Here is a 27,284-nt window from a genome sequence, read left to right as displayed (position 1 = left end):
CTCTCTCCTAATTAGCTTAAACAACACCTCTTACTCATAAGTTTCCTAAACTTCCCAGTTTTAAAGAGCTGTTCTTTCTTCAATGACCTTTTAGTGTTTTATTTAGACTGGTGCCCCTCCAACAATGTGGTTACTGAGAAACAATAACCATATGAAATTAAAATATATATTCTAGGGGGAAAGGGATTATGGGCCAAATAAGCTTTGTTCACGCTAATATTGTATTCCTTACTTGGTGAGTAACAAAACATAAATACACTCATGAAGTTATTGATTCATTATTTAAATATTTCCTGGGTACCCACAAGCATGTGTAGAGCTGGCCTACCTTATTAATTACTGTATCTGCAGTGCCTCAAATATATAAATTTTAAAAAGAAAAAAAAGGTTATCATATGCTACTGATGGGGTATTGTATTATCTGAATTAAATGGTAAGGAATTATTTACCATGCAGAAATCATATGAATCTTTGATAGTAAGAAACGCTAAATGCTCATTTTCTTAGACTATGAGACATATCAAAGGTTGAAAAAAGAAAGCATAGCTTACCTCCTTTTTATACGAATAAAAGAACTAAATAAAAATTTTTTGTCAAGTAAGCCTCTTTCAGGGAATCAAAGGATCAACACAAATTTAATTTCACCTTCTGGAACATCTACATCTGTGGTCTTTTACAATGAGAATGAACGTGTCCAAGGCTCGCTTGATGCTGAAAGTGGCTTCTGAATCATTAAGTGAAGATTTCACTATGTTCTGTAGCATTTCTGTGCAGTGCACTTTATTGTTCACTAACTTGTTGAAAATTGGAACTGCCATACAGCATACCATGTAGTTTACTTGAATATTCAATAAACCATAACTCTCCATTTTCAACCTTTCTGAATAATCAATTTTTTTTTTTTTTTTTACTAAACATACAAGTGGTGAAGGTTCTCAGAAAATCAGGTGGATTTAATTTCATTCTCTCCTGGAAAAGTGCCTTTTCACTTTAAGAAGTTCCTGGCTGTATCCATGTAATGGACTCAGCACTGCAGCGGTGTTGTCATTGTGCATTCTACTGAGACAGCAGATGATTGAAGGTGGCTAGGAAACACAGGGAGCTCTGATAATGGGGAAAGTTTGGCAAGTAGAAAGTAAAATGTGAAAAGTATAGAGAGAATACAAAATGTTAAAAATAGCTTTTTCTTTTATTTTCATTTTGTGACTACAGAGTGATGGTTGAGATTCCCCTTTTGCACAGACAGACCTCCAGCCTGGTAGTCCCCAACTGTGACAGTGTTCCTCCACCCCCAATACCATGCGCACATGAGGTGATATTTTGTCTTGCTGGGAGAACTATTTGGTTTTGACAACTGGGGAATATGCTACTGGCTTCTAGTAGACAGAGGCCAGGGTACTGCCTCAGAGCCTACATTGCCCTGGATGGCTCTTGTAGCCCCCACAACAAAGCATTACCTAGCCCAAAGGTCAACATCACCAAGTTTGAGAAATCCTGCTCTACAGAGATTTGACATTTATATTGCTAGCAAAATACCTCAAAATTCAACCTTTAGTGTTTGGTAAGCCAAACTTCTATGTATGAGATGCTGGCCCTTGAGGCCTGGAAGAAGTCTAGGATCGTATTTAATCAATATAAAAAATATTAATAGAAATCTTTAGTCTGTTTGGTTTTTGTTGTATAATATATGGTTATCTATAGGGATTAATCCTAGGTTACTGACCAGTGAGAGGTCATAGACAATTAAGCTTAGGAAGCAGGCTGAGAGGTCATAAAATTTACATTTCTCCTTTGCTTTTCTCTGCTTCTCTAGGTAAGTGTATGCTGATGGTTTCTGGGATACCATCTTGGGATGGAAAGGCCTCCATTGTACTGTGTCATTGAATGCTGTGGGAATACAGAAGAAAGTATTTCTCTAATCTACAGTTGGTCTCAGAAAGCCTTTTTACATACCACACACACACACACAACCCCTCCCGTACTTATAACTAGGATGTCTATTTAAGCAAATAGCACCAGACAAAATAGCAATGTATATCAGTATGGCATATGCAACGTGTATATTAGTATGGCATGTGCATTGTTCATTTTGCAGGTATTTCATCTTAACCCTGTGATGTATCTTGGGATCATAAGATTAGCCTCATTTTTCTGGTTAAAGAAACAGTCCTGGGGAGTTTGTCTAGCTTGATGGGAGCCACATGTTATTGCTATTTTAGCAGCTATTAACCATAAGACAAAAGTTGCAGCTTTTTCCTTATTTTCTATGTTCCATAAAAAAACAGGATGAGACAAGTTCTAAGTGATATTCTCTCTCTAATCCTGAGCCTAATATTTTCAAACTATGAGGTGTGTAAGATAACTAGATTTCCCCACTGTCCCTTGGCAAAATCATCATCGTGATCATCATCGTCATCAACCGTAGACTTATATGGTTTTCTCTCAGACATTTTATTTTTAAAAAAGTTTCTTTCATCTAGAAATTCTGACCACACCTTGATATTGCAATTCACTTGTTCATATTGGTCTGGATCAGGCCACATAACTTCTCTTGAGGCTAAAGCAATCCTGTGTTCTGATTGGTCAACTTTGTGTCACATGGACCAACATCTGGATTCTGAAGTACAACCATGTCTCCCTAAACCACAGGAATTCAGGGATGAGAAAAGATTTCTCCTCAGGCAAACGTAATAACTGTAACCAAGAGAAAAATACATTTATGCTAGATGGGCACAAACAGTGAATATGATGATAATATTTCTACCTGTAACAGGTTGTTGCAAAAATTTGAGATTGTATATATAAAATACTACATATAACAATACCTACTACATATAAAGATTTAGTAAAGCAATAAGCATTCTTTTTTGGATTTCAAGAAAATGGTTACAAACCACTCACAGAATGTTTGAAGGTGTTTGGCGTTATGTAATTAGATGAAAAGTGAAGGAAAAAAGGAGTTGCAATAATTGATGATAATCTCCATCATGAGTAAGTTAAAGTCATGTAAAACTCCAGATTTTAAGCTAATTGAAGATTATTAGTTATCCCTCAGTAGTTTGGAATAAATTAATAAAAATTAAATTGCCCCCAAATTAGAATTGCTGCCCAACCATCCTATGTGAACAGAGATGATATCTAGAGAGGAGATAAGTATAAATTGAAGGGAGTGATGTTTCAAAGAATGAGCCTGAAATGGTTCTTCAATGATTTGCCCTTTTGGGGATCCATATCAATAAAGCTTAATAAGAACTAAGAGTGAAATTATTGCTAACTGTGAACTTAATAATGCCCCACTGGGAGTTCATTAATATCTCAACAGGTACACTGAAGCATTATCTTAATTGCACATGATACTTTCAAAAATTCGCCTTTTACAAGTTTTGTGGAAACTACTCTCTAGAACTAACATTAAGGAATTTTGTTTTGCCTTTCTATATTTGCAGTTTTGTACTGCCCACATATGCAAATCCCCCAGGAACAAATGAACCACATTTGCCTTCCAAAAAGTAAGATACTCCTCAGGTGACTGTCCTTGCTACAGGCACTGCGCTTATAATGCAAAGCAGAATACAATAAAGAGAGGAAGAATATAATATAAGAAAGAATAATACACTGAGAAAGAATGTAATATAGAGAACAAATATAATATACAGAGGAATAATACAAAAAGGAAAAAAATTAACATGCATGAAAACAATTTCAGAACTTTCATTGTGTTCTACATAAAATAATTTCCTTTATGTAAATATTTAGAAATTTATTTTTATGAGAAGTTAGCTTGCAATGGAGCAGTGGTGGAAATTTGGATTTTTAAACATTTGTATTAATGTCTTCTAGAAGACATCTGTACTTGAGTCTTCAGTGACAAATATTGACAGTAAGATGATGCCTAAGGGAGTATGTTTCCAAGCCTAGGAGATCCTTCTGCCTAGTAGCAGTTTACTGGTTCCTGAGGGGAGAGGAGCTAAGAAAAAGGCAGGGCAGAATCTGCCTCTTTAAAATGACAAATCCTAGTTATGTCTTGCAAAGTTTGAATCCTGGGGCATCATAGTTTATGTTGCCTAGGTTGTCAGGAACTAAGGCCTAAGGAAAAAAAAAACAAAGTGAGCAGCTTCCTAAATGACTTCCTTGGTCCCTTTACCTTTGATCTTCCATCCAAATGATAGCTTGCTTTCTCCTACATTCCAGTATTGAGGAAGGAAATCCCCAAAAAAATGTGCCAAGGAAAAGAAAAGGTGAGAAAAAGTATTTACCCTGGTGCTTAAAGCAGCCCATCACAGACCTATCTAAGACAAGAAAAACTCCCAAATACTGTGAATCTCTCTGGCCACACTAACTTTGTGGATGAGGAGCGGGTCAAATAAATCTGTTCACTTACTTTATTCCATTTTATCCATTTCCTGGCATCCCCATTTCTTCAATGAATACTGATCAGTTCCTATTCTGTTCCCAATAGAGTGGTATCCAGTGGTGAAACAATGATGAGCAAGGTCTTTGTCTTCCATAAGGGTAAATACTCTTAAGGAATGGGGAGAACAAGAAACAGATAATGATTCAGATAATTGTTTAATTAGAACTGTGGCACTTGTTACCAAAGAAAACTACCGTGTTCTGGAAGTACCCATCAATTGACCTTCCTATAAATTCACTGTACTTTCTAGGGCAAGCATTATAGAGGTTAGGGCAGAGCCTTGAGCACCTTTTAGAGATTAATGTGTGCTGTTTATTGAATGTATCTTAACTTTTGATCATTCTTTCAGTCTACCAAAATAATTCAACCACCACAACACATTTTATTGATGAGACATGAATATTTGTGTCTCAAAAGTATGTATAAGGTGTATATGATATAAGTTATTTATGTGTCCATTTCAACTATTCTTGAAATTGTTTTTTCCCCTAGCATTGTTTCTCTTAGATTTACAGGAATTCTTAGAACCATAAATTTACATAAATATTTTAAACGTAAAATTAGAAACAGAGAATTGGGCATTTTTTTTTTCTATCTTGAGAGTAAAATCTGAATTTGGGAAACATCACATCTGATTACTTGAAAGAGTATGATTTTTATTGCTGTTTTTATTCCTTGTTTGTTTGTTTATTTTTAACAATGGCCAGGAAAGTTGACTTCAACATAAAATTTATATGATAATTTTGAGGCATGAGAATTGCTCTCAAACCTTGATTACTTGAAATGACTTTTCTGTCTTGTCATCAGTGTCACCTGACTAGTGTCTTGAGAGAAATAATTGGAGAAATTGAGATTTGAGTTGAGAAAAAAACTTGGAGAAGAGAGGTTCTTTACAACTAGTTGGAGACCCACATAGAGAAGTGAAATTAGTCCTGCATATAACCGTGAAAGGCAGAAAACGCATAGAGGATTATGGGCATGCAGGTGTTGGTGGCCCAATATTTGGAACGGTGGCCATTCGGGACCAGAAAAATCCACATAATGTCTACTCTTCATTGGAACATCATTAAGAGGGAGTGTGAATGCCCTATAGTCTCCTGGAGAAACAAATATGTGCCATTGTATCTAATAAGACAAATTATTGTCAGTTCATTCAAACTGAGAAATAGCATAGTAACTTGAAGACGAATCAGAGAAGACTGAGCTTCTTTAAGAAATGGAAATGTATTATTTCTGAGGACTCTGTTCTGTTCCATTGGTCTATATCTCTGTTTTGGTACCAGTACCATGCTGTTTTGGTTACTGTAGCCTTGTAGTATAGTTTGAAGTCAGGTAGCGTGATGCCTCCAGCTTTGTTCTTTTGACTTAGGATTGTCTTGGAGATGCGGGCTGTTTTTTGGTTCCATATGAACTTTAAAGCAGTTTTTTAACTGCTTTAAAACTTTTTGGTTCCATATGAACTTTAAAGCAGTTTTTTCCAATTCTGTGAAGAAACTCATTGGTAGCTTGATGGGGATGGCATTGAATCTAAAAATTACCTTGAGCAGTATGGCCATTTTCATGATATTGATTCTTCCTATCTGTGAGCATGGTATGTTCTTCCATTTGTTTATGTCCTCTTTTATTTCACTGAGCAGTGGCTTGTAGTTCTCCTTGAAGAGGTCCTTTACATCCCTTGTAAGTTAGATTCCTAGGTATTTTATTCTCTTTGAAGCAATTGTGAATGGAAGTTCATTCATGATTTGGCTCTCTGTCTGTCTGTTACTGGTGTATAAGAATGCTTGTGATTTTTGCACATTAATTTTGTATCCTGAGTCTTTGCTGAAGTTTCTTATCAGCTTAAGGAGATTTTGGGCTGAGACAATGGGGTTTTCTAAATATACAATCATGTCATCTGCAAACAGGGACAATTTGACTTCTTCTTTTCCTAACTGAATACCCTTTATTTCTTTCTCTTGCCTGATTGCCCTAGCCAGAACTTCCAACACTATGTTGAATAGGAGTGGTGAGAGAAGGCATGCCTGTCTTGTGCCAGTTTTCAAAGGGAATTTTTCCAGTTTTTTCCCATTCAGTATGATATTGGCTGTTGGTTTGTCATAAATAGCTCTTATGATTTTGAGAAATGTTCCATCAGTACCGAATTTATTGAGAGTTTTTAGCATGAAGGGCTGTTGAATTTTGTCAAAGGCCTTTTCTGCATCTATTGAGATAATCATGTGGTTTTTGTCTTTGGTTCTGTTTATATGCTGGATTACATTTATTGATTTGTGTATATTGAACCAGCCTTGCATCCCAGGGATGAAGCCAACTTGACCATGGTGGATAAGCTTTTTGATGTGCTGCTGGATCCGGTATACCATACATCTACAGCCATCTGATCTTTGATAAACCTGAGAAACAAGAAATGGGGAAAGGATTCCCTATTTAATAAATGGTGCTGGGAAAATTGGCTAGCTGTAAGTAGAAAGCTGAAACTGGATCCTTTCCTTACTCCTTATACGAAAATTAATTCAAGATGGATTAGAGACTTAAATGTTAGACCTAATACCATAAAAACCCTAGAAGAAAACCTAGGGAATACCATTCAGGACATAGGCATGGGCAAGGACTTCATGTCTAAAACACCAAAAGCAAGGGCAACAAAAGCCAAAATCGACAAATGGGATCTAATTAAACTAAAGAGCTTCTGCACAGCAAAAGAAACTACCATCAGAGTGAACAGGCAACCTACAGAATGGGAGAAAATTTTTGCAATCTGCTCATCAGACAAAGGGCTAGTATCCAGAACCTACAAAGAACTTAAACAAATCTACAAGAAAAAAACAACCCCATCAAAAAGTGGGCAAAGGATATGAACAGACATTTCTCAAAAGAGGACATTCATACAGCCAACAGACACATGAAAAAATGCTCATCATCACTGGCCATCAGAGAAATGCAAATCAAAACCACAATGAGATACCATCTCACACCAGTTAGAATGGCAATCATTACAAAGTCAGGAAACAATAGGTGCTGGAGAGGATGTGGAGAAATAGGAACACTTTTACACTGTTGGTGGGATTGTAAACTAGTTCAACCATTATGGAAAACAGTATGGCGATTCCTCAAGGATCTAGAACTAGATGTACCATATGACCTAGCCATCCCATTACTGGGTATATACCGAAAGGATTCTAAATCATGCTGCTATAAAGACACATGCACACGTATGTTTATTGCAGCACTATTCACAGTAGCAAAGACTTGGAATCAACCCAAATGTCCATCAGTGACAGATTGGATTAAGAAAATGTGGCACATATACACCATGGAATACTATGCAGCCATAAAAAAGGATGAGTTCATGTCCTTTGTAGGGACATGGATGCAGCTGGAAACCATCATTCTCAGCAAACTATCACAAGAACAGAAAACCAAACACCGCATGTTCTCACTCATAGGTGGGAACTGAACAATGAGATCACTTGGACTCGGGAAGGGGGACTTCACACACCGGGGCCTATCACGGGGAGGGGGGATGGGGGAGGGATTGCATTGGGAGTTATACCTGATGTAAATGACGAGTTGATGGGTGCTGACGAGTTGATGGGTGCAGCACACCAGCATGGCACAAGTATACATATGTAACAAACCTGCACGTTATGCACATGTACCCTAGAACTTAAAGTATAATAAAACAAATTTAAAAAAAGAAATGGAAATGTAAATATTTTATACATTAATAGTGAATTTCATAAGACATCCAAGAGCATGAGATAACATCTATGTAGTGCTTTAATTTGAAATATTTCTGTTTGTATAGATATAAATTTATATAAAAATGCATAAAAGTGATAATGACATGCAAGTAAATATTTTTTGTTCTTAAAGCACTGGCTATTCACTTGGCTATCCACTCAAAAACAAAAAACAAATTGAAGTCCTAGTCTATAATAGATAATATATATTAAATAGATCCTGGATGCATTCAAATGTTTAAATCTAAAAATCAGTTATGTAAATATATAATCATAAACTGTAGGTGACAGTATGCCCAATCAGTATGACATTAGACCATTTTTGTCACTGAGAGCTAAGAAACTATGAAATAAAATACAGATATAGTAGATCAGAAGAAAATGTTTTTGTATATCAAAGATACCACGAATAATACTAATAGTTACATATTCCTCTTTCACATTAAACTAAATACATAATCACTCTATAGGCATACTGGTAGACATGAAAAGAAAGTTCTTTGCATTTTATTTAAGCAAATAAGAGTGAGAAGTTAAAATGTTAAGTAAATAATGGATTCAGTAGTATGAATATATTGTTGTGTTCGTGAATGTGGTATAGCATGTGGGAAGAAAACATGAGACACATTTGCAGATGACCGAAGATTGAAAAATACTGGTATAAAATTTAGGGTTTTTTTGACAATTTCTTTAAATCAACAAAAGGAAAATTGATTTAGATATACACTACATTAGTAGTAAACTGTAAATATATGTTACCATATATCTATATGGAAAGCCTTCATTTATAAAAGCAATGGAGACATTTATTAAATTCAGTGAAAGAAATCATGGGAAGTGCAGAATAGATTCCTAAGATGTGTTCTGTGTTTCGTACACATTTAGACTTACCTGCTTGTTAAGACCCAAAAAGATATTAAAGGCATGCAATGACAAGTGTAGGCACATTATAGAGAATCAACTACTACTGTTAAGTTTGACCAAAATTTCACCTTTACTATATTTTTTAGGGGTGTGTGTATATACCTAAATACATATGTATGTGTATATATATGTATAAATAATATATATATTATTTTAACCTCTTAAAGGATTAAGGGCTACAGGTATTTGATTTTCTTAATTGGCGAAGAGATAAAGAATACCACAGAGATTTGGGCATTTTGTCATATTTTCTTTTTACTGCACTGAACACCTCAAGCATGCTAGAAATAGTTGGTCCCACAGTGATATTAGAATGATCACAACATCTAGCATAAGACAGCAATGCGCAGCATTCAGAATTTTAAATTAATCTGAAGCATCAATATAAAAATGAAAAACTTAGTTTTAATTACTGCTTAAAGTTATTTAGTTACAGAAGCAAAAAAGGTCTGTAGCATTTTCAAAAGTACTGATTTAAAAAACGCTTAGGGGAAAATTTGATTTTTGTAGAGGAGATACCTTAGATGTTTGGAAATGTATTGCCGATATGAGAGCATGAATTCATGCATAGATCTTTACTCTGAAAGAATGGAATACCTTATAATAAAGTATCTTCAAGGAAATAAATACGTTTTCTTCTCCAAAAAGGATTCTAGATCAATGTATAGTTTAGAGTGATGTGTCGATATAGCTGATTATAAAGATACTTTCGTAGGTGATGAGTCAGCAGAGATTTAGAAAAGAAAAAGCTCCTTGATACTGGCCCTGGCAATGATTTTTTTGGACATCACACCAAAAGCTCAGGCTACAAAAGCAAAAGAAAAATGAAGCTACATTAAACTAAAAAGTTTCTGTATAGCAAAGAAAACAATCAATGATGTAAAGAGACACCTCCTAAATAAAAGAAAATATTTGGAAACCAATATCTGATAAGGAGATAATATCCAAAATATATAAAGAACTCACTCAAATCAAAAGCAGAAAAACAACTCAATTTAAAAATGGGGAAAGGAACTGAATATACATTTCCTCAAAGGAGATTTACAAATGGCCAACAGGTACATGGAAAGGTGCATGACACCAAGGAAATACAAATCAAGACCACAACGTGATATCACCCCACATCTGTTATGATGGCTATTATCAAAAAGACAAAATATGACAAGCATTAGTGAGGATGTGGAGAGAAGGTTCCTCATGAATAGGTGAAAAAGGGTTTTGGGTGTCTCATTATCTTTCTCGTGAGAGAGAATGAGAAGTTATAAGACTAAAGGTAGGTAGTATGTCAGAAAGAACATGAAGTGGTTGACTATTCCAAGTAAGGGGAGAGAAAGGCTTAACTAGTATCACAGAATACAGGAGGAAGAACGTGTTATAAAGGAAGGGAAAAAAATGAATTGTAAGCCATTGTAACCAGAATGATGTTCTCTTAAAGGGGAATTGTAGCACAGGGCTTAGGAGTAAAGGATTTAGAGATGTGCTTAAAATGAATTCCAGATCTGCCACTTACTTATATGTAACCTTCAGAGTGGTTCTTGATCTCTCTGTGTCATAGGTTCTTTATTTGTAAAATCAGAAAAACAGAAATTGTGTAAATGTGCTGTTGTGAGGATTAAAATAACATATTACAGCTCTTAGCATGATGTGTCACACATAGGAAGACACTAGATGATAATTTATAATGTTATCATTTTGTTACTGTTCATAGAATAGCTTTACCTAGATATCCTGATGAAGTACAGTTCTGTGTCTCAAGTAAAAATAAGAGCATCCTGTATTAATAGCAAATATAAAGAAAATGCTTTCAAGAAATGTGGTGGTAGATGGTGGCACAGATTGTGTGAGGGTCTCCACAGTATTTTTGAAGCGAGTCATAAACTTACAGAGAGAGGAAGACTTTGGGCCATATGATCTAGGAGTTCCCTTTCAATTCTAAAAGTGTCTTTCTAAATCTAAAGAAATGTCCAACAAATTCTAGCTAAGACTTTATATTGACAAAATAAAAAATTTAAATATAAACTTCTGAATTTAACTGTATATATTTTTTCAAGGTAAGATATCAGAATAATACTAGTTGGTTTTTAACTGCTCACTGTTCAGAAATAACAAAAGGGAAAGGAATTTTTCCCATTATCACTCTTGTTTTTCTGGACACTCTAACTGATGTAGTTAGAAAACTAACTGAATCATTATAACTTGCCTACATGGAAATCCCAAGAAAATAAACTGAAAGCTATTAGAACTAATAAGAATTATAACAAGGGTAGAAGATACAAAGAAAATCTACAGAAATAATAGATTCCTATATGGCAGCAATAAATAGATAACAAAATGAATATTTTGTCTCATACATAATGCAATGAAAATAATTATTTAGAAACAAAGTTATGGAATGTGCAAGGTTTAAATGGAGACAATTATAAGATTTTAGGAAGAGCAAGAATGAACAACCAAATAGATAAAAATAGATAATTTCCCCTGGGGGAAGATAAAATGTTGTAAATATTTAAATTCTACCCAAATTTATTTATAGCTGTAGTATAATTCTCTTCAAAATCTTAATGGAATTTTATTGTTAACCTAAAAATAATTATCCTAAGGCTTATAAGGAAAATTACAAATGTGATTATCCATGATCATTTTTAAAAGGACAGCTATGAAGAGGGAGTATGTTGCAACTAAGATAGCCTCAAAATACTCTTAAGTTCATAACAGCTAAAATAGTAAAACACTATTTTCAAGCCCAAGACTTGAAAAAAAAATGAAATAGTAGAAGATACACCCTGAAGACCTAAGGATGTTTAAGAATTTAATATAGAACAAAAGATGTTCTTTTCTGTCATTAAACAATGATTAATTCATAAATGGTGCTAAATCAAGTAGTTCACCATTTGGAAGGGAAAAAAAGTATAGATTACTGTTCCTCTGTATTTAACAGCCCAAAGTAATTTCCATGTAGAGAATGATGTAAATGCAAACCTCAAATATTTCTGTCACGTTGAAGTAGAGTGACTTAAACATTATTGTGAGGAAATACTCATGAGTATGTATAAAGACTTGCATTAGCTCTGAGGATTGTGTTTTGACTTATAATGACAGTGAAAACTTGAAAAGGTTTAAATGTTTAACAATGAATGTTAAGTTTAGGTTAGTTCAAATATTCATACAGCAGAATATTATGCAACCAGAAAGAAAGAGAAAAAAGAAGGGAGGATGGAAGGAAGGGAAGGGGAGACTAAGGTCCATATTTTAATAATAAATAATATTTATAAGCTCATAACAATAATTATATATGTGTAGTAGTCTCTTTTCACACTGCTATGAAGACTGCTTGAGACTGGGTAATTTATAAAGGAAAGAGGTTGAATTGACTCACAGTTCAGCATGGTTTGGGAGGTCTCAGGAAACTTACAATCATGGTGGAAGGAGAATGCGAAGCAAGGCACCTTCTTCACAAGGTGGCAGGAAGAAGTGCCAAGCAAAGGAGGAGGAGCCCCTTATAAAACCATCAGATCTTGTGAGAACTCAATCACTATCATGAGAAGAGCATGAGGGAAACTACTCTCATGATCCAATTACCTCCACCTAGTCTCTGGACACGTGGAAATTACGGGGATTATGTAGATTATAATTCTTGATGAAATTTGGGTGGGGACACAAAGCCTAACCATATCAGTATGTGTGCATAACGAAATATACACACAAAACAATAAAGAGATACAACAAAATGTTGACAGGGATCAAGGCATTAAAATTAACCTGCTTTATTGTGTTTATTTCTCTAATATACGTTGTTAATTTTCATTAAAAAGCATACACTTATTCTAAATAGAATATAGGTGTTTTAAAATCCTATTTGATACTCATAACAAAACCATTCCTGTGCAATAGGCAAATTTTTATGAAGAGAAAATAATAATAAGATGACAGTGTGGTCCTGTGATAAAGATTAAAAGTATTTTAGTTTTCTAAGTTCAAGAAAAAAGGCCTAAGAAGAGATGGAATATCTCGTTTTATATAGCTGGAATGTTATCGCACTAAATTGTCTTTATCAAAAGATCAAGTCTCCATTTCCAAAGAACACTGGCAAGAGAGAAAAGGTCCAATAGCAACAAGAGAAAGTATATCTAGATATTTGGGTGAAAATAGAAATTAATTGCTAAAGATGCCTAATTATCATTTGATCAGTTGTAGGTACCAGGAGTAGCACTCAAAATAATTACTATGTAGGCTTTAACATTAACTTGAAAGCAAGTAACTAAACATGAAGCATAATAGCTAGGAAAATAGGCAACATCATATTTCATAGATTACATAAATTCTTCCAGTCCTTCATCTCTGTTGCTACAAGGGATATCCTTATAAAGCCACATTTTTATCTCAGGATAAAATCCATTTTGTATTTCATTCCTTACGCTTGCATCATTATATTCATAGTGTCAAAATAAGTACCATTGGATAGAGGGTATATGCATGATCCTAAAGAGAAATATGGGTCTTAAGCCAGGAGATATTCCTTATTTACACTGGAAGGGATAGACCACAGATACTAATCATTTTCAAAGGATGCACAGTAATGAGGAAAGAAATCTGTTTCCTCAGGATTTTCATTAGTAAAATTTGGGGCACAGTGTAGAAATTGCATTGCATTGGGGCACCTCACAATTCTGAGGTTTTACAGCAGCTACATAAATGAAAATTCAAGTAGAGGGCTGGATGTATCTTTATTAGCACCCTGTCAAAGGTACAGAGGGATTTTGGCAGGAAAGACATCTGTGCAACAGCATGAAGCTTTTACATTCCCACAAGTTGAAATTGATGGAAATGTATTGACATGCCTGGCTTCTTTCCTTTTTATTTCTTGTGAGGGAAAGTCTCTCTCTTTCTCCCTCTTTTCCTCCCTCTTCTCTATTTCTGTCCAAAGCCTTTATTCAGTTGATATTTTTGTTACCTAAAACTTATAACCTCCAAACTACAATTGACACATAGGTAACTCATTCTATTAAGATATTTGTGTAAGCTTTGCTGAGGCACTTATATAAGGAGTTTGAACAGCAGTCTAAGAGTGACCAGTAAAATAACTTCTAGTGGCTATGTAGTCAGTGATGTGAACAGAAGTCAGCCTGGATTCCATTAATCTACTGGCCTTCCTATTTAATGCTTATTTAAAAAATATTTTAGTAATAATTCAGCAAAGCATCATAGTTGTGAGTGTTTTATAGCTTTGTGACCTGAGGCAAGGTAATATTCTTCCAAGCCTCAATTTTCTCCCTTGTAAAACAAGTTAATAATACTATAATATAGTCTCATGTAATATTGTATAGTATGGTTCACAGAATTTGCTGACGATTAGATAAAGCAATGCATATAAAACTTTTAGAACATGACTGGTACAAAATAAAGAGTTGGATAAACAGTACATATAATTTTGAAATCAGTAATGATAGGAATATGTAAAAATATTTTATTGCCATGGGACAATGTGGAGAATGTTCGTGATGACATGCAGCAGAGAACTTGGAAGTCAAATTGGGGAATCGATAACTTTAGTAAGGAAAAACATGCCATTCTTTATTTTGGATGATTATTACTCCCATATATTAAGCACCCACTCTGTTCCAGGCATCATGCAAAGCAATGCACATTCATTTTCCCTGTTTCTCAGAACAACTTGTTATTAGTGATGTCACCAACTCATTCAAGTGAAATAGCTTCATCAAATTAAACACTAGCAAACAGAAATGCCAAACTCTGATCCCATGTCTTGTCAATACCAAATCCTATTTTACTTTGCACTAAACCTCACTGTAATTGAGAAGTTGCTCAGGTAAAAAGACCCATCAGGAGACATGCAGGCTTTCTCACACTGGCTTTGAATTAAGTCAGGGGCAGAAAGCCTGCCCTCCAATGGTCATAGAGCAGAACTGCATCATGAACAGGCTGCATGGAAAATGGTAGGTCGTCTGATTTCAGGGCCACAGGACTTAACTCTATAATGCTGACCTAGAAATATTGGTGGAGAAACGATCTTTACGGAGGCGATAATTAGCCTTAAATGATGGCAAATGGGTACACTTTAGGCAAACTACAAAGGAAGGAAATAAATGGGTTAATAGTAGAATTTTCAGGGCTCGATGAATCAACTTGAGCGTGGCTTTACCATATTTGAGCTACACTGGACTTTTGGGCTTGGTCTGAGAAAGAATCAACTGGCCTTTGGACACCCGAGAAACCTTTTGTGATAATGCAGGGATAAGTCCTGGGAGAGTTTGTAAGCAGAATGTTGTCAGAGTTGATCATTCTTACGTGAAAATTAATTGTGCCACTCATTATCTATTGCTTGATAGAATTAAGACAAAGAAGGGGACAAAGGTTACCATGCTTTGCAGAGGTAACTAGCGTAGGAGTTCTGAAGTTAGGATCTTAGCCAGATTTCTCATCTGTGATTACTTCGGGCTGGCCTTAGGCCACCTGAGACCCCAGGCAGACATTTTTTTGCAGTTCTTTTCATATATATAATTTAATTTAGCAAAGTAGATGTGTTAGGACTACTCACATAGCCCAATTTCCAATGATCCTAAGAAATAAATACTACAGCAGCTGAGGGAGATAATTTGATTTTTTTTAAGGGGCCTGTGGAGTCCTAAGATGATCCTTATAGGCAAAAGTTCTAGAGCTCTTCAGGACATTTGGTGAATGCCATGTGGGGTAGAGGTCAGAGGGTTCTCTGAAGGAAAAAGATAGAAATCAGAGGCCCTTGTGGACTCTACTCAGACAGTACTGCCAGCTCTCTCCCAGAATCCAAAAGAAAATTTGGAAAATTTTGAGGAAAGCCTGTCAATGTGCAAAGACCACTAGAGTAAATGCCTCGGGGGTGGAGAATTTCCCTTGCCTGGGGCCAAGGGTATTACTGAGCTACTTTAAAATGTTCTTGTGAAGAATAAATTAGATAATACTTGTGACTTACTTAGATATTTCCTTGGAGACCATCCACAATCAATCAATGTTAGATGGCTAATGATATCCACCCAGTATTCACAAGCTGTGTCAACTAAACCAATCTTTGTAAACACTCCAGTCAGGTTGTTGTATTTTTATTTCCATTGGTGTATAAGTAGTAAAGCATGATTCACCATGTTTCGTACAATGGTCATAAATCTTTTTCTTTTAAACAACCATGACCCTGACCTTGGAAATTCCCATGCTAACCTCCTTCCCTTATTCCTAAGAGAAGGAAATAAAAAGGCAAGACGCTAAAGTCAATATCAATACTTTCGTGCTGCTAAGAAGTAGATGATTGCATGTAGGTGGTCTAAAATTACATGGTGGTGTTTGGCAATACATATATCCCCTTTGCAGCCCTGTATTTTAAGTAAATTGTCATAATATAAGTGAGTCTCTTCTATCCTGATGGCGTACTCTCATGTGGTGCTTTCTTGTCTTCACAGATCCCCCAGATTAGTTATGCATCAACGGCACCTGAGCTCAGTGATGACCGGCGCTACGACTTCTTCTCTCGCGTGGTGCCACCCGATTCCTTCCAAGCCCAGGCCATGGTAGACATTGTAAAGGCCCTAGGCTGGAATTATGTGTCTACTCTTGCATCTGAAGGAAGTTATGGAGAGAAAGGTGTGGAGTCCTTCACGCAGATTTCCAAAGAGGCAGGTAGGATGAGATTGCTTTGATCAAGTTGGCTCTCTTCAAATGTCTGTGGCTTGTAGAGTTCTCTTCAGACTTTATTAAATGAACACTACAGACTCTTACATTCCCAGAGTCTTGTGAGTTACACCTGTAATGTCTTCATTTGTAAGACTTTGTTGTTTTTGGAGAGATTTTCGAAGTTGTGAAACTGAGATCCCTTGAGTACTAATAGAATAAATGAAGAAAAAAAGTGTGTATCTTACTTCTGCCTAATGGGTAATAGGGTGGATTCTAGCCTGCGTATGAAAACATGGGTAAATGTGGCTGGATGTACCTCCCCATGAAGACTCTTCCTCTCTGCCTCTCTCCAAAATGGAGAGAATAATTTAGAATTATGTGAATGCAATCACGGTGCCACTTTGATTTGAAGAATACCTGGAATTCATCTGAATGACTTGGCCAAAACAAAAGTAAATAAGTTATCCAGGCAGTAGAATGTATTTAGACAAACAGTCTTTCAAACTTGAGATTATTTTGAGACAGTTCTCTTTAGCAGCACTTGGAGAGGATTCTCTTAACGTTTGTTTATTTAGCTCAGATTGGAGGTAATGGGTTCAAATATTTGGCCAGCTGTCTTCCAGTGGGCAGATTTTGAAAAATGAGACAAAATTCTCTCACTTAAAAATTTTGACAATAAGTATTCGGGTTTCCCCATATGGATGTATTGGATATGGTAAATACATACAAATATGTATGCTTAGATATTCCCATACTGTTCTTATGTTAAAATTGGGTGCTCAGTGTTGTAAGCATTTCATGCAATTTAAATTGTTATTTACCACAACAGTTTACTGACCATAAAAGCAAACAAACAAGTAAAGCAATAGAAAGAGAGCTCCATATTATGAGGAAAGATGTCATAAATTGTGAAGATACAGCTTTGAGTATTTGACTGTCAGATTACAGATATACTCAGAAATATAGTGCTTCCGGATATGGATGATGCTAAAATAAAGAAACTAGGGCTTGTTTATAAATCTCATGTTTTTAATTCAGTGCATTGTTAGCTGTAATTTCAGAACTTCACAGGAGATCTGGGAAGATCTGTGAGATTCTTATTCTCTTCCTTCTGACTTAACACAGCTGACTAGATAGCTTCTAATCATTGTCAAGTCTCGCTCTAACCACCATTTCTGGGTTCAGATGCAACACTCACAAAAACTTCCTTTGTTTTGCTGGGTTGGTCTTACATTTCTAGTGTCTTCTCCCACAGCACCCATCACAGGTTAGTATAATTTCTTGCTTGTTAGTTTGTTTGTTTTTCTGTCTAATCTTCATGACTATAGGAGACCATGTCCGTCTCATTTTCTACTATGGCCCCAGGTGCTACATTCCTAAGGGACACATTTATGCTACAATTCAGTTAGAAACTTTCTGATTAGGAAAGAAATCTTAACTCTGGCCTTGTGGCATGCTGTGATTTATAGGACTCATTAACAATTGACTTCATAAATCCCCAAAGAGGTATCTAATCATTTTTGATGACTATGTTTTTCTTTCTTTCTTTGTTTTTCTGAATCCTGCCTTGATCAAACTAAGGCTGGAGGCTGACTTAGAAAAATATCTAAAATATCAGGATAGAATAAAATAGACAAAATAAGATGAAAAGAAAATATGGGTAAAATAGTAAGATAAAGCTTAGAGATAAAGGGCAGATGCCATTTTGTACTATATCATTGTTAAAAGTGAGCCTCAAATTTAACACTCAAGTTTAAACTGGATGAAGCAAAGGAAGAACACTGCCCATTCTGTTACAGGATTTACAGTGTTCATGAGGTCAAAATCGTGTTGATTATTCCTTGCCTTGGGGTCAAGACAGATGTTTGCTCTGGGTCTGTATAAAAAACTACATTCTATAGACAGGTCAACAGTGACTTTCACATGGTTGTTTATTCCTGGTGTCATTTGATGGGAACTTAAGACATTAATATCTGAGTTTGCTATTATATATAATGACTCTTCTAAAAGGAGAAGCTCTTATAATATGATCTGAACTCCCTAGCTCATCTTTTTAGCTAATCCTACGTTAAAAAGCCCCAGCTAAAAAATAAAGATTCTATCAGTGGCAGCCATTTTGGATGAAATCTTTCCATCCTAGAGCCTTTCCCCTTGAGGACGGGAGTAGCTAAAAAGCCAGCTGGTGCCGCAGTAATGCAAGGAAACAGTGAATGTTTAGGTGATGTCTTGAAAATTAATACCTCTTCAAGGTATTAATAATAAGTAGTATGGTATTTGTTGTGTATATATAGTAAGTATTTAATAAGTATTCTTCTTTTATACATATTATAGTATTTGGCATGTATTTATAAAAAGTATTTAATAAGTATCCTTCTTTTATATGTATTATGGTATCTGGTATATATTTATAATAAAATACATTGGAACTATATCACATGTGCAAGTGATTTAGACACATGAACTTATGTGCTTAGCAAATACCCCTCCTTTTCAATTAGAAGAAAGGAAGAAAGAAAGGAAAGAAAGAGAGGAAATTAGTTTAAATGATGTGGAGTAAGTCTACTCAGTGTTTGTATGGCCTAGAGCAAACATGAAATACATTCAGTGAGTTTCATTTCTGTGGGCCTCTCATAATGTGTGCATCTTGCAGCTGCAAAGATGATTCTGGTATTTAAAGACACACATCCCATGACCTCTAAAAAGAATCCATCTCCTTCCTCTGATGTTCAATTGAAGAAATAATCTATATTCTAGTTCCAAAAAAATAACAATATAAAGGAAAAACTTATCTATTGGAATTTCTGGACAGTATACATGGTAAGGGAATTCTCCAGGGTAATTTTGAATGTTTACTTTTTTCTTTACCTGCAAACTCACCCTCACAAAAGATACAAACCCAATGTTTATGGGTACGTGAGGTGATGTGGCACAAAAATAAATAAGCACACTGGTTATGGTGTCAGAAAGACCTGGATTTGAATAATGGACTCCATCACTCTCTTATTTTAGCTATTTTGACACAGGTTTTAACTTTTCAAGCCTAAACTTCCTCATAGAAAGAATGAAATTAATGATTTCTGCTTCACCAGGTTGGTAGAATATATAAGATGGTGCATGGGGAAGCATTTAATACCCAACAATATCTGATTACAGTGCATCACACTGGCTTCCTATAAATAAGGAGACTGGTTGGTTGAGTCTGAAAACTTTGAAAATAACTTGAGTAATAGATGTTATCTGCCTTGAGTTGTAATTAGAGGGTTATTTTTAAAGCTCTTTCTATTCTTATTAACATGCTGTCACAATGTAAGATGGATATGAAGAAAAGGAAGTGAGCTATTTGCATTGTCCTATGTATGTAGAATATGTGTGTGTGTGAGAGAGAGAGAGAGCAAAAAGAGAGAGAGGGTGCATAGACTCAATGGTGTTGTTTCTGTGTACTGCTGGCAGGTTGGAAGCATTTACTTCCATTGTTTCTGAACAGTTTGACTTTGAAGATTGTGATTCTTTTCCTCTATAAAGGGCCTCACCCTTTTAAAAGGCTTTAGCTTCAAAATTTACTTTAGACTTAAATCCTGAGGCAGAGGCTACTTATAAACCAGAGCCTAAAGCATCTCCACCATGCACACAGTCACAGTGCACGGATGAGCGCCTCTTCATTATTTACTGATAGAACAAACCAAGACAATGATGTCAGAGAAAATAAGCCATACTTTAACAGAGGCCATGTAATTGTTTAAAACATGGAAGTCTAGGCACATTTTCACTAAGCTGTGAAAGAAAACCTCAATACTTATTCTTTCAAGTATAGTCCGGCAGATTTAAATATGCATGGATGCTATTCCTTGTTGAACTTTCAAAGAGAACTGTAACATGATTTTCTCAGATGATGAGGTTTTGTAAAACAGTTATATTTGCATAAATTGCCCTGTTTATTTGAATGAATGCACATGCAATAGCAACAAAGGCTATTTATTTCTTAATATTGCAGGGAATGAAAGAAAATCCACTCTCAATGAGCTTTAAAATTCAGGTCAACAAAAACGACCTAAATTAGACATTAAAAACTCCTTTATCTAAGTGAGGGTCAAGGTAAATGTTTATGATAGCATGTGGCACTAATAAATTCCAGATTCTTTTAACCAAATCTGATTCAAGCACTGTAAGACTAAGGACTACATATGTGACTCTTACAGTCCATCAGACTATTTCCAGGAAAATCTCGTGAATACTGCTTGACAACATAGCACAAATAGTAACAATTGTTACTGCTATGATGCCATCATACATGTCGATTTCTCAAAACCTAAAAGAACTATCCTTTTGGTATTTTACGGTGATCACTTGACATAGTTGTATTTCAATTGTTCTTATAAAGTGGTTATTATTATTCAGATAAATTCTAGAATTTATTTTTAATTAATACTTTATCATAGCCTAGCATATTCTTTCCTAAAATACTTAGAGGAAGATTTGATTAACTGTTATTAACTGTTATTCAGTCTTCAGTTCTTTAGACCTCAAGCTCTATTAAAAATACAAAAATTAGCCAGACGTGATGGCGTGCGCCTGTAATCCCAGCTACTGGGGAAGCCAAGGCAGGGGAACTGCTTGAACGCAGGAGGCGGAGGTTGCAGTGAGTCGAAATTGCGCCACTGCACTTCAGCCTGGGAGACCGAGCAAGACTTCATCTCTTTAAAAAAAAAAAAAAAAAAAGAGATGGATTTTCCTACTATGGAATTTCAGAGCACTGTATGCCTCTCTCCTTCACAGATACAATGTTCTATGTTGTTGTGTGCATTTGCCCGTTGTCAGTCTTTGTCAATTTACTTTAAGCTCCATGAGGGCAAGGACATTTTCCTGTGTTTCATTATCAAAGATAATTTCTAGTACATAGAAGGCAGTCAGTCATTATTTCTTAACGGAAGGAAGAATTGTATTTTTCCCCTTTGCCCTTTAGGAAAAAAGGAAGCATGTAGAGAAAGACCTTACGATACGTAATTTTGCTAGAAGGCCATAAAATATTATATCCTAGATCTGAATTTACACCATTATTTCCTCTCACTATTCCTATATAAAACTGATAGCAGTATGGGGCAACCAGGCTGTAATTCCTAATACCATCATCTATATTGAATTCTGTTTTTTTTTTCTTTCTGTCTATGTCAGGGTGATTATGGAAAACTCATACATTTCAAAACTAGGTAGATTATTTTCCTAATGAGGTATTTGGTGATTCCAGCTTAAATATAGATATTAAACATTTGAGAACTCAATTTTAAGACACAAAATCACAAAATTCTTATAATGTCATTTATCTTTAGGTACATTTAAAACTAAACTGTAAGTTCCTCAAGAAAGACTGCATTTTATTTGTTTTGGGAACCTCAGTGGTTAGCACAACATTTTAGCTTTTAACTCGTGCTTCATTTGTTAGCACCTCTTGAGTATGTCCCCTTTCCCCATCATTACAGTGACCTCTGAGACCCTCTTAATTCACCCTGATTTATAGCTATCATTATCCATTCTTCCAGAATAATCCCTCCAAGACCTTGATGTAAGAATGTCTTGTTACTTTCAAAGAAAGTATCTCATTGTGTGGAATGATTTAGTTGAAGTCATGCTTATGCCCCATTCTTTAAAAAGTTTCTTTGATCCCTTTTTAAAATATGTTTTGAATCTTTGAAAGAAAATGCTAATTCCTGAGGTACTAATCTAACCTCATTTCCAGTGTTCAAGTCATCTTGCCATCATCCCTATCAGAGAACTTTTGTAAAGCCCCTGTGATAAATATGCAAGTGGCCATCTCACAGATTATTCCATCCATGGTTTCTATGTTTATCAAAAATTAAAATCACAGCTGTAATCCCAGCACTTTGGGAGGCTGAGGTGGGCAGAACACTTGAGGCCGGGAATTTAAGACCAGCCTGACCAACATGGTGAAACCCCGTCCCTACTAAAAATATAAAAATTAGGCAGGTGTGATGACATGAGTCTGTAGTCCCAGCGACTTGGGAGGCTTCCCTCTTTTAGAAGAAACTGCCACAGTTCCCAGTAAGCTTTGTTCTGTGGATTTTTTTTTTTTTTTACTTTGATTCTGACAACTGAGCCCCCTTTGTTTCTGCTTATTTTCTGATTCTGTTTCCCTTTCCTTCCGACGGATTCTGTTTATTATCCCTTATAACTTAAATTATTTTTCTGCTTAATCTAGACATTATTGACTTCTGTTGTCTGCCTTCAACCTTCATGAATATAACCAGGGGTGTCTGTGAGTTCCACAGCACCCTATTTAAACTCTATCATGGACTTTGTTGTATTTCATTGTAATCATCTGCCTAGTTATCCTCTCTCATTAGAGAGTAAAATTCTTGAGGCTAGACGGTATGCTACATTTGATTTTCAACACTCGATATCCAGAGCCGTGCCCAACAGAGACTGGATTCAATAAATGCATGTTGAATTTAAAAATAATGTGTTAGTCATATAAGTGGTGATGTCTTTGAGGCTGTAGTGGGTACAGTAAAGCTGTTGAAAGTTTTTCTAATTTGAATTTTCTGAAGTGATCATCGATCTGCTATAATTAACTTTATAGAAGGGAAAAATGGGACAAGAAATCTGGTGACATGACTTGTACTTATGCAATATGTATCAGAATACCTTCTTTATGGTAGGTACTATTTCAGGGTAATAATGATAAATAATAATTCTAGTAGAGACAACAACAGGACAAAAAACTCTCTGTTTTCAAATAGTAGAATTACATATTTAGAGCAATGAACACAGCCTGGTTAGGGCATACTACAAGGAAAGATTCTGAAAGAAGGTAGATCTTAACTAAATCCCAAAGGTAAGTAGATGTTAACCAGACAAAGCTGACCTAAAGAGGTTTGTGGATGACATGCTTGGAAGAGAGAAGCGTGTTAAAAGTCCAAAATAAAATTGCTTGATAATATTTAAATACTTGAATGTTGTAAGAGAAATACTATTGCTTTGAAAAATTGTGTAAATCTTGAATTAATATGATGGAAAACTCTCTTCCAAGCAATGTAGCCATTCCAAAAAAATTTCTGGCTTTTGAACCAAGAGCATCGGGTTGTGGCCCTAATGCCTCCAGTAACTCATTGGGAACTACCATATTGTTTCTCTGGGTTGGAAAGTCATCACATATTAATTGAGAAAACTAGTCTTTCTTGGGTCAGACAATTCTCAGATGTTTATCTTCCTAATTAGAAAGGATGGGTTTCTCCCAAGCTATGGATTGTCATTGTTGCCATGGGACTAGAAATAGATAGTGACAGGGTATTTTTGCTAGATGAGAAAATAGACAGTGAAAACTCATATCTCAGCAATTTCTTCTCATCTCCTCTGCCTGCCATCATTGCACTTGATAAATCTGAGGGGATATGAAAAGATCTGGAGGTGAAGTGAACTCTTCCTTTACTTGCCTATTTTAAGCACTGCCATAGGATGCATGTGCTAAGGAGAAAAAGGTGATGGGATTCTGGCAGAGAGGTTAAAGATGCAGTGTAAGGAAACATAGGTCATCTATATATAGAGGGGTAGAGACTCAAATATGGAGAATTTTATTAAGCCATGGAATTTCTTGGTTAATTGGCTGAGGGGGAAGAGCACTATTGTTCTCTGACAGTTTACATTGGGAAGTAGTCACACTTTTGTAATAATATCATGATAATCAATAAACTTTAGGGGCAAAATGTTGAGTCTTCCCTATTTAAGGAAGATGCATTCAGCCTTCAAGGTGAAGCTTTCTCTTCCTAGTCTTCACAAAAATATTCATTGAAAGAGATTGCTACTTCTGTATCTCATAGGTTTTGGTAGATGTCAGCAAGAAAGAGAAATTTCAGTAGGAAAATTTTATCTGTATATTGGAAGGATATTGATTAGTTTATAGAACTGGAGGAAAGTACCCAGAAAAAGTTTCAAGGATAGCCAGATCTAGAGTAGCTAAAAATTTCAGAGTAGTAAAAGTTACTTAAATGCTTAGTGTCATTACTGAAGTCTAGCATATCCAATATGTCCTCCACTCATATCATGGTGCTCAAATTTCAGTATCTTATCAGAGAAAGTGAACTAGTGACTCTTGGAACTTGCCTATGTTTCAGTTTTGGGAAAATAGGACGCCTTGGTTTTGAGTCTCTCCAAGGCCATAAACAATAGGGAAAATATATTTCCCAATGTAATTTTAGTGTTGTAACCAAAAGTTGGGTAGTCACAGTGTAAAAAAAATGCTATCTTTTTGGTTGCCCTTACCAAAGGCTCCCCACTGTTCCACCCCCACCCCTGGAATACACAAGTAAAAAGGAGTGGCCCTAAACTGGCCACACACACAAAAAGAAGTATTCATTAAAACCGAGGCATGAAAGTGGGCACCGGAATTAGTCAAATGGAGAGTTCTGAAAAACAAGTAAATACTCCAATCCAAGAAACATTAAATTAATAAATGGTTGCTTGCAAAATATCTATTTATTGGACTTCAACTGCTTCCTAAATTGTTTTGTATTTTGAACAACCTGGTATGTGTAAATGCAGCCTGTTTGAGACCTGCACAAAGGGATCTGTTTTCCTTTAATTTGGCAAATGGATTCCTGCTGTTAAATCTTTCAAGAGATTATAGAAAATTCTACAAAGCTCCACATCAATTGCATTAGCACTCTCAGTCAAGCTGAAGGGGAGCAGATGATAAACATATCTGGGAGTAATGGTAGCCATTCCAAACACACTGCATTGACTGACTTTGAAATAATAGTTTGACCTTATGTAGCTCCAAGTTTGTCTATTTCCAGTTATTCATATTGCTTGTTACTCTTTTGCCTAGATTACTTAAAAGCAAGCACTTAAACCATATTGTCCATAATCACTGGACAGTATTATTCCATTGCATTAATATTTTTACATTTGGCATTAGTTGTCAAACAAGCTCCTGTTTAAATAGGCAATCCTCAAGTATCATTACACTCTAAAAGCAATGATATTAGGATGTACCTTTGAGGAACTAGTGTATAGGTTGTGAGAAGGCAGAAGAGCAGACAGAAGGTGCTGGTAGGAGACTAAGTATTAGTCATGAAACAAAAAGATCATGAGAGTAGAGTCTCAATCACAGGATGCTAAGTATGGGGGGAAAGCCATGGGGCAAAGGTACAGTCAGGAGAGGATGGCCCTGGTAATCAATTGCTTTATGTGTTTTCTTTATATTGCAATGTTTTCAATATTTTCTGGAATATTCCCTTAATGTTACTGAACAAAAAGTTTCCATTTCCTCATGCAATGTGGGTAAAGTTTAGATGGAGCTTATTTTCTCTGAACAAATTCACTCAGCCTTAGATGATTGCATTCAGATAGAGTAATGGCTTTGGGTGGCAACCGGATCAATAGCATAAGACACTTCTATTGAGCTGTCTGATTCCCACTTTGACTGGCTTTTGACTGATAATTATTATTTGCTCCCTGGCTTGTGTTCGCTTCCTTCACAGGGAAAACACATCCCCATATCTATTATATGAAAACATAAAAACTTGTTTACAGTTGACTGTGTATAAAAAACAACTTCAGCCTTGAAGTCAGCCTCCTAAGTGTAAACTGCATGGATTAGTTCCCAGTGAAATAATGAGGACCTGACCATTTATATCATGACCTTGTCTTATGCTCCAGAAGGGAAGAACTGGTACCATGCATCATGACAATAAAATTTCTAGTTATTTGGAAAGTTCTTTTTAATCTATGTGAGTTTTTTTTCCCATTGCTGTTTTCACTTGTTTATTTAGTCTTCATTGGATATTGAAATCACTTTTTCAAAACATTTTTGAGAATTAACCTCTCCCCCAAAAGTGTAAGTGAGATAGACCAACATGGGATACTTAAGCAGAAAAAAAAAAAAAAAAGTCAGAATTCTTTGAAAGAGTATTAGGCAATGCAAAAAACCTGAGGAAGATGTAAGGAATCAAGAAGCTTGGAATGGATGGGAAAAGAGACTACTCTAGTGATGCAAGCAGCAGAAGATGACAGACTGTGTCTTCAAGATATCACCAGAGGGATGAGTCAGCTCCAACTCCGCAGAGGACTTCAATTCTGGGCTCCAAACTCAGCATCAAGTAAGAAAGCACCCCATTGTCTGCTGTTGATCATGTGGTCATCCATTGGCTATAGGAATGTGGGGTGGTTGACTGACGACAATTCCGTAGAATGGTGATTTTAGATATCTCAGGATAAACATAGAATCTTGATACCCAAAGAGTAAATAGTAAGGGAGAAATGATAAACGCAAAGGATGAAATGTGATAAAATAGATTTTCTTCTCTGTTCTTGTAGAGCACATTTGGAAAAAAAGAAAAAAATTAATAGTGATATAAATTTTTCTAGTTAAAGTTGTTCTGTTAAAATTTTGAAATTTGAAATGAAGGGATTTTTTTTCCTTCTTTTTTTTTCCCCTCTAACTAGATCCTCAAAAGAAACCATCACAACTTAAAATGCATGTAGAGGATTGTTCAAGCTACTAGCTTTCTAAAAAGATACAAAATGTAATTTTCCAA

At 35.6% G+C, this 27,284-nt stretch overlaps 1 protein-coding gene across 15 annotated transcripts in view; it reads left to right on the top strand.

The window, feature by feature from the left end:
- The window catches only part of GRM7 (glutamate metabotropic receptor 7), an 888,361-nt gene that overhangs the window by 263,530 nt on the left and 597,547 nt on the right, over positions 1 to 27,284 (top strand). For all 15 annotated transcript variants that reach the window (XR_004181784.1, XR_004181802.1, XR_004181781.1 and 12 more), the window contains exon 2: positions 16,527 to 16,743. Coding sequence is in view for 5 of the 15 variants with exons in the window: in XM_021933241.2 (XP_021788933.1) it covers positions 16,527 to 16,743 (217 nt within the window). In the remaining 10 variants the exon portion in view is untranslated. The remainder of the gene's footprint in view (positions 1 to 16,526; positions 16,744 to 27,284) is intronic.

The sequence above is a fragment of the Papio anubis genome, chromosome 2, assembly GCF_008728515.1.
Source record: "Papio anubis isolate 15944 chromosome 2, Panubis1.0, whole genome shotgun sequence".
Lineage (NCBI taxonomy): Eukaryota > Metazoa > Chordata > Mammalia > Primates > Cercopithecidae > Papio > Papio anubis.
This window is presented reverse-complemented; position numbering and strand designations above follow the sequence as displayed.